General features: G+C 32.6%; 1 protein-coding gene across 1 annotated transcript in view; it reads left to right on the top strand.

The window, feature by feature from the left end:
- The window catches only part of LOC130453031 (protein PF3D7_1417600), a 43,129-nt gene extending 36,962 nt beyond the window's left edge, over positions 1-6,167 (top strand). Inside the window, exons 10-11 of the mRNA XM_056792618.1 lie at positions 404-1,631; positions 3,873-6,167. Coding sequence (XP_056648596.1) covers positions 404-1,631; positions 3,873-4,199 — 1,555 coding nt within the window. The 3' untranslated portion in view covers positions 4,200-6,167. The remainder of the gene's footprint in view (positions 1-403; positions 1,632-3,872) is intronic.
- Positions 6,168-9,198: the final 3,031 nt, after the last annotated feature.

Consider the following 9,198-nt stretch of genomic DNA (forward strand, 5'->3'; position numbering starts at 1 on the left):
TGTTTCCCTCTTTAATGACTTCAAAGCCCTTTAGATTATTTAATTATTATTTAATATTTACTCATCCTTTTCTTCCTCGTAACCTTGTTCATATTAAGAAGTATAACTGAAAAAAATGTATTTTTTGTAAATAAAATTGGCTTGAAATTTTCCTTAATATATTCGATATACACAATTTTCATATTTATACTTTTACCATTGGTATAAAAATTGATGTTTTCCTTCCATGGTTGCTACTATCAAAATTAACATGGATATGATCTAGTAAGTGTTAGATATTCTTGGAAAATATCCCTTTGAACTGTAATTTTAAAGAGAAGCAATGGATTAAATCGATTTGTACTTTTAACACCTCTATCTAACTGCATAAATTCCAATAACAATTTATGATTGTAATTTACAGGTCTGATCAGGTATTACCCGATAACACGAGCTCTCCTAAAACCAGCAACGATGAGTTTAGTGATGGGTCGTGTAATGAAACTAAAAGAATGATGACGAAAGGTGCAAGAAAAGTATTTGAGGGCCTCAAAGTCTCTATACCCACTGAGGAGTTAAATCTAGAAGAAGTTCTGAATTATAGTCCTAAACAGAAAAAATCTGATCAGGTGATTGATGTTGTTGTTGAAATAGAGAAACCACTTATGTCACCAACTCAAAAATCTAGAAATTCCAGAAAATCGAAACCTGTCAAAAAAGCTCAGGTTGGAAGTAATTTATTATTTAAAGTATCTAAAAAGAAGCTTCCTTCTCCCAGTATTCACAACAAAGAATTTCAAAAAGACGTTTACGATTTTGAAGAAACTCAGGATAATACCGATGCTTTTAACAAACCAGATTTCAAAGCTTTCAGAACCTTGAAAAATACCGAAAATGAAAGTGAAGCTGAAAGTAGAGATTTACAAGATGTGAATACTGTTACCACCACTATTATACCAGTTTCTTTAAATAGAAAACCCAAGGCACAAGAAAATATAACAAAAAAGAAATGCATGATAATGGGTAGAATATTTAAAAACGCCGCTAAATCCAAAGTGGAAGATATTGACGAAGAAATAAGGAGTATACCGGCCATCGCTAATGAAGAATTAGTTGAGAATTACGTTAGGAGTCAATCGACTTTAACATTCGATGATGTATCTGATCAACAACTCGATGTTGATAGAGAACAAAAACAACCGGAAAAACCCAAAGTAGACAACAAAAAACAGGAAAATAAAAAGAAAATGAAATTGAAAGGAAAGAAACGAGCTAGACCTAACTCGGAATCGACTGATGATGAATTCAGCTTAAATAAAACAACGAAACGAAGAAGTAACAAAAAGAATACAAAAGAAGAAGACAATGTCATTAATTTAGAGCAAGAATTGAAAGAGTGCATAGGTGTAGCGAGTAGAAAGAGTCAAAGAAAATGTACTTCCGGAAAACAAAACGTTTTAGTTGAATACTGGAGTTCAGATGATTCTCAATTCGAAGCACTATTGGAAAAACAAATTATAGAAGTTAAACCAAGAGAAAAACCTATTGAGAAACAAATAATTGAAACACCTACTGAACAACAGAATGAAACTGTTGTAGATGAATTACCACCTGTAGATAACATTAAAAAACCATTGGAAGTTAAGAAAGTGGTAAGTACAAAATTGTTTTAAAATGCTTTTATTCACTTTTGAATGAATAGTCCTTGTAGGAATTATTAAGAAAAAGAAGTTTTATTGCAATTATTGATATTTCTTTATAAAACAATTTCGCCAACATAAAATTTCTGAACTAAATTGACATTAATGGAAACTTTGATGATATTTATAATGAACACACTGTTTACTACCACCACGCCTACACTTGTTTACTGAAAACAAGTTTATCTTCGGTCACTGAAGGCGATAACTTGGGCAGTGGTACCAAATTTCTTGTTTCTGAATAGGTCTGTGGAACTAAACCAAATGATTCCATCCATTTGATTCCAGTCCACTAGAATATTATTTTTTCTTATCCTATTTCTTGAATGGGAATAGGTCTTTGGAACTAAATCATTCGATATATTTTGCATGATGTTAATCGTTTTATCTCCATTAGTAGATCTTTGAATCAGAAACTATACCCTTTGGATTTGAATTTGGCCCTATCTGGACATGAAACCACTATCATTCAAAAATTGCCTTTTGGATGTTGAGAGCAATGTGTCCTGGCATAGTCATGTGGCCGAAATAGCAAGGGCAGCGTCTCATCCTCTTTAAGACCTAGTTTCGTCCAGCTTCTTAATATTGCTGGCACAACTGAAGTCAGGCATCCTGGCTCTAGATTGCCACTCCACCTCTTTCGTGGTCGACCTCAATTCCGTTTTCTAATTGGAGATTTATCCTTTGCTGTTTTTACCAGACTATCGTCACAAAAACTTGCAACCCTCTTTAAATGCCAAAAAACAGCTTCTCATCCTCTTTAAGGACTAGCTTTGTCGAGCTTTGTAGTATTGATGAAGCTCGGCACCGAAGCAATACCCCGAGGATGCTTAATTCGATACAGAAAACAGCAATTCGACACAGGTGATCAGAAACTTGGATAGCTTAGACCATACAAGAAAGGTCGTTGATATGCCTCTGTTGATATTACTGCGGCAGATGCTCATCCGAGCTCTCCCACATAATCCCACCTAGAGCAGTATTTGCTCTATTCGACAGACAGACGTGGCTCATAAACACTGGTTTATGACGCTGATAACGCCAATTTGTTGTGCGCTTTACATGGTTTGATAACAGATGTAACTAGGCTCTTAGTTTTTGGAGTGATTCTAGCAAATAATCAATATTGTAACGATTGATCTGAGTTAGTGAAACTTCTTCTTTTGGAGAAGTGCATTCAGTGGAATCCACGGGAAGGCACGTCTTTAACTAACGATACAACCTAAAGGAGCTCAAGACCAATATCCACAAATACATCCACGCTGCAGGTAACACTCGAGTGTATAGGGTTTACTCTTTCGTGCTTGTTTTTTACCCAAAAAAAAATAATTATAAAACTATCAAGTCAAGCGTTTTTGGTAGTTTTTTTGCTATAGATTCTTATAATAACGCCGGTTTCTTTTACATCTATCAATTTCTGTATTTCTCGTTTTTCAGTCTACAATTCCCAGTAGTCTCATCTCGTTCCTCAAAGTCTTCTTCCATTCTCCATTCTATTACTTTTTCTTTATTTCATGCATGGATCATTTCTCGTTTTTTTCTCTAAAGCTTCTCCTTAATATCTGTTTCTTTTATATTCTTCCATTCCTGTTTTTCTCGATTTTCAGTTGTTAATTCCCAGTAGTCTCATCTTGTTTCTCCAGGTCATCTATTCCCCATTCTATTAATTTTTCTTTATTTCATGAATGTATCACTCCTCCTTTTTCACTTTGAAGCTTATTCTCAATTCTATTTGTTTTATATTTTCCATTCCTGTTTTTGTCGTTTTCCGGTTTACAATTACCAGTAATCTCGTTTAACCAGGTCTTCCTCTATAATGAAATCCGTTCTATTCGTCTTTATTTCAGGGAAGGGATTTATAAATCCTTGTTTTGTTCTCTATAGTGTCTCCTTAATCCTATCTGTTTCTTTTACATTTTTCCATTCCTGTATCTCTCGTTTTTCACTCTATAATTCCCAGTGATCTCATCTCGTTCCTTCAGATCTTTCTCTATAATGGAATCCATTCTATTACTGTTTATTTTGTCTTCATTCTAGTATATTATCCTGTTGTTTTGAACTTTAAAAAGTCATAAACAGATTTATATTGATTACAGGACTATTTGCGTATACCAAATTACTAAATTTTACCATATTTCTTGTAAAAACAAACTTGCAATAAAGTTCTTCTGATAAAATGTTTTGTTTCCACAGAAGAAGAAATCTACATCGGGAAAAAAGAAACCAAAAACCCAAGAAACGACTGTCGATGGCGTTACGGTAAATCGAAGAAAACGTGCAGCCGTTAACCCTCTTTACCATTGGTCAAGTTCTTCTGAAGATGAAGCCAGCGATTTAATAGAAATAAAACCCTTAAGGGACGAACTCGAAGACGACGAAGATAGACCTGTTCAGCATGGATGGATAGTAGGGGACTCTCCTAAAAAATTAGTGACCATGTTGGCTCAGGCTAAGGGCAAAAAATCCGATATAGACTGTGTAAAAGAACAAGGAAAAAAACGGACTAACACTGTTAGTTGACGGTAGTATGTGATTGTATAAATATTTGTGCGGGGGACACGGTTTTTATTGTTTTTGGAAAGCTCTCTGGAGGTGTGTGTCGGAATATCATTGGTAAATCAGTTGAACATGACTGATATATTATTTAAATGTTGAAATTACCTAAAAATATATACCAAATTGAAACTTGGGGATTGGGATAAATATTTTTTGTTGTGGATGTTACTGAGATCAGGATTCTTCGTTTTGTACAGCGTTAATGAAGTTGAGGTATATATTTTACTCGTAATTTCAATTTATATGTCACACAGACTATTCATAGTTTCATTATAAATTACTTGTGCTAAAACTCCAGAAAATGTACAGTTTATCTTGACTAGCTGTAAGATTTGAAAAAAAAATCTTTTTTTTAATTAATCCTAAGGGGCAGCTTAACAATGTGTACCTCTAAATGTCATTATTAATTCATGTCGTATAAAATGGCACTAAAATATTTAGGTATGAAATTTTATATTAATTGGTGGAATTGGTCATCCGTTACTTCAAATTAACATTTAATTTTCGTGTTTTGGTTAAAATTAAAATTGCATAAAAGCAGGTTTAATTTTTTACTCAATTTTTGCCACCTTAACAAATACCCGATATCTTCAATGAGAACTTATCTGTCTCACCCATATTGTTCTTGTTGTAATCTGTAGATATTTTTCTGGTCACTTTTTTTCTTAAATTTCATTTACCATATTAGCTCTGTAGTTTTGTATGAAAATATATCTTGATTTACAAAAAAATAACTTTGTACATATTATATATATATATGATCTATATATTTTTCTTTTGATTAAATTTGTAAATTTAGCTTTGTTAATATACTACAAAATAAATGTATGTAATAATTGTTATCTACTTTATTTCTCATCAACTATTGTTGATTGGTTTACCTTTTTTGAAGAATTTTGAGAAAAACAAGGGAAAAAGATTTTGGTAAATTTAATGATTTGAATAACACCTTTGACAAATACATCTCAGTTGAGGTTGAATATTTCGTAAAGTAACATGGGTCATCTTTTTGTTTCAAGGAGATATGAAGTGCTCGACACTAACAGTCTTGTTTGTATCTACCTCTTTCTGTGGAACCAGAGTAAAGTGAAAGCAACTTTGAAATATCTGGTGCCTTTTAAAAATGTTGACAAGTAAGACTTTTTCAACTAACCTGTTTATGTAGCTTGTGACACAATAAGAGCTCTACACCTATCTCTCTTCTATGTTGGAATTTCTGGAATCGTTGGTGATATTCGTACTGAACACACTGTTTACACCAACACACACGATTACAATATATGACGCGCGTTTCGATAACCAAGTTTACCTTCAGTCTCTAAAGAAGATAACTTGGTATCAGACAGTGAAATTGTGAGTATTGGTGTAATGGTAATGTAAATAGTGTTGTCAGTACCTATCTCTCATGTTTAATATATTAATGTATATTTCAATTTTTTTCTCTTAAATAAAAAATAATATTGGAGCTGTTGAAATTAGTTTGGCGACCTTTATTAGAGATATTTGTTTAAAATGAAATGTGGATTGATTTCAATTGAAAAGTTTATACAAGAAAATTGAATGTTAGAAATTTGAAAAGGATGACTTTGCTTAGTATGATTCTTCAGTTGCGTTCTTATTTTTATTTTAATCATGGAAATGATTGAATTAGAAGTGATTATATTTTTGTTAATTTTGATAACTAAACTTATATTTTTGTTTTATAATTTTACAAATACTTTTGGTTGTAGCTGCCAATGTTGCCATTTTTTTATGAAAATATAAGCTGATTTGTATAAAACAATTTTGTTAGTGTTTTTACTATTTTTCATTCGATTTTTGTAATTACTTTTTTTATTTGTAGCATAATGTGTTCATAATATGTAGAGATTTTTTTATTATGGTAGCAGTTTGCAAGATTACCCATTATACCAACAATTATTTTATATAAAAGTTTATGTTTATTTCTATATCAATTCCCTGCATATAACGCTTGACCTATTTTATATACAAGGTGAGGATAATGTATGGAACAGCCAATTTAAACTATTCAAAAGAAAAGTTTTAATGGTGAAAATACCTAATCAAACATTTTTTATTCCAACTCATACTGAAAAGTTATTGGGGGTAAAAGGTCGCCAAAATAATAGTTCATTCCCAATCTATTTTTTTACAATATAGTTTTTGCTAAATACATAGTTAACGGTTCATGATAAATTCAAAATGGTGATAAATGAATTTGTAGAGTATGAACTTTCTTATAAATTTTATTGGAAAAATTTTCTCGTTACATTTATACTTAAGGAGACATTCAATCATGCGTCTAAAAGTGTTAGGGACAACATTTTGTTCCTTCTTGCTTTCAGTGGCTGCGCCACGACAGCAGCTGCATATAAAACGGGGAAATCCAAAGTTCTTACAACGTTACAAAACAACAATACTCTATTGAAAGCCGTGGAGTTGTTCACCGAAAGTAACGTTGATCCAAACATAATCGCTCACGCCAGATAACGTTTTTTAATTGCGCTGTACGTAGGTGACGAATCGGAAATCTCTACTAACTCGTTTCGCTACAAATGCTTCGGGAAATTTGCGATTCAGACAAAACTGAATCAATCAGTTCTACCTCCAACACGAGATACGGCACGCTACCATTCTTTCAGAGTATATTACCAGGTTCAAACTTGGCTTGGATTTTATCATGATGCTGAAAAATTGGGTTGGCAGCGAACTGTACAAGGACTTCCTATTCGCATTGCTATGGCTCCTGCACCGTCAAGTTTGTTTCAAATAATATTGTGCAAATGCACCAAAAATTGCGGAGCTATCTGCGGGATCTGAACAAATTCCAAAAAAAAAAAAATCCGTTGCCTAGAACTTTGCAAAAAAAGCACCCGGCGCTTGGCCTATTATTGATGATTTTGGATAAAATTGTTTGCAAACTTATTACAGTAAAACTTTTCTTAAACTTACAAAAATAAATGAAGTAAGATATTAAAATAGTCACCTGCCTATTTAGGCAAACGGACGAGGAATGCCTAGACTGCCCCATATTATTCAACAGGAGAAATTGGGGTTGTGGCAAAAATTCTGTCGCGTTTGATGAGTCAGTTCATTTATACTGCAGTACGCTTGTTCGTTTAGATTATTCATCCATTCAATATTTGGGATGATGATCGTTTAGCATATTGGCCGTGTCCCACTTAAAATTACCTTTGGCAAGCGATCAGGCACATTGGCTTGAACCTTTTGATGTCACTAGACAAACTGTGAGGCTTGCCTAAGTGCATGACCACGCTCCTGTGATTGATTGACACTCACAGATGATATGATCTGCAGTTTCTTCTTCCTCCATGCACCAGCGGCACTACGGGTCGTTCGTGGATGCCCATAGTGTAATCGCATAGGTCAAGGGTGGATAAAAACCGGTCCGCTTACTGCATCAGTTTCTTCCAGCAATTCTTTTAATCTCTAATATGAATCTATAATCTCTATAATCAACAGAATTTGTGTATTGTGATAGAATTATAATTTCGAGCAGCTGTAATCATATCCCTACTTGAATGTATGCAACATACTTTAATAAAGCAGGTGGTCGGCTGACTACATAGAATTAAACGTAACTCCTTTCACTCTTCGGGGGGCGACCTGCCACAGCATGCATACTGATTTAGCACTCTTCGCATATCTGACATTTATTTGGAGACTAGTGTTCGTTATTTTGCAAATTAATAATAAATTAATAAAGGGGACAATTTATTCATACTATTAACTTTTATTAACTGTCAAACTTCACTGTCTAAATGCTTTAAAATGATACTTATAGTAAGTTTTGTTAAAAAATTTTCTTGGCAGAAAAGAAACTCCACCTAAAACATTTGCGTATGCGGCCCGGGAGACATTTTGAGAATAAAATGAATAAACCAATTTTCCTTTATTCCTATAGGAAACCATTTCATAAAATCTATTGTGATTGGAAAATCAATAAATCCAAAGATACTGCTTAGAATACATCTCTAGTTTATTACAAGAGTCGGAAGAGATCACAGTTACCCAGTAACTTGTTTATGGAATAGTTTCAAAAATATTTTATTCAAAGAGTAGAATCACTCTTCATTTCAAAAAATCTTCAAGAAAAGTTCTTTTGAAAGACAAAGTTCCAACACACCATCAGATCTTACAACATGAAGATATAATATTAACCTACACCTACAAACATAAAAACCTCTTGACCAAGAGATCACTGAATGTTTTACAAAAAGTGTTTTTCAAAACAAACATGATTCCTCTACTGGTTTGCATGGCCTTGGGAAGAAATGAAATCTTCAATTATGAAAAACTGCTGGGATAAAAAATTTGATGCCTTGAGTATGAATAAGCAAAACATGATGGAATTTAGTTTAAAAAATAGTGTGATTTAATGGGTTTATGGCAGTTCACTCTGTAGAGCATTTATTTTTTGATTTTATGGAAAGATACTACAACTGTTGAAATTTTATTAATAAGCCATTGAGATGCATTGCTAGAAAATGATGTCAAAAAGGTGTATTTCTTTACTATATAAATATAAAACAATATATATATATATATATATATATATATATATATATATATATATATATATATATATATATATATATATGCTTCAAAGTGTATTTTTTAACAGAAGTTTGTTTTACTGACTCCAATAGACATATAGAAAGTAATAAAATACTCTAAACTTCTGTAATGGGTAATATCATTTTTTGTTGCTTACTGTTTACACTGCCAGGATGTGCCTTGGGGTCGTGATAATTTTTGTTTTGTATATAATGTAGCATAGAGGTGTATTATAAATATGTCATATGAAATTCGTATATGGATAAAATATATAGATCGGTATTGTGTTTTTGTCAACCATGTAGCAGGAAGTTTTTTTAATAAATACTTTTCCCTGCATCAATGCCTTTTAAATTTATGCCCACATTTCCTAGAATAAAACTAA

This window comes from Diorhabda sublineata, chromosome 1 (genome assembly GCF_026230105.1).
Source record: "Diorhabda sublineata isolate icDioSubl1.1 chromosome 1, icDioSubl1.1, whole genome shotgun sequence".
NCBI classification, from domain to species: Eukaryota; Metazoa; Arthropoda; class Insecta; order Coleoptera; family Chrysomelidae; genus Diorhabda; species Diorhabda sublineata.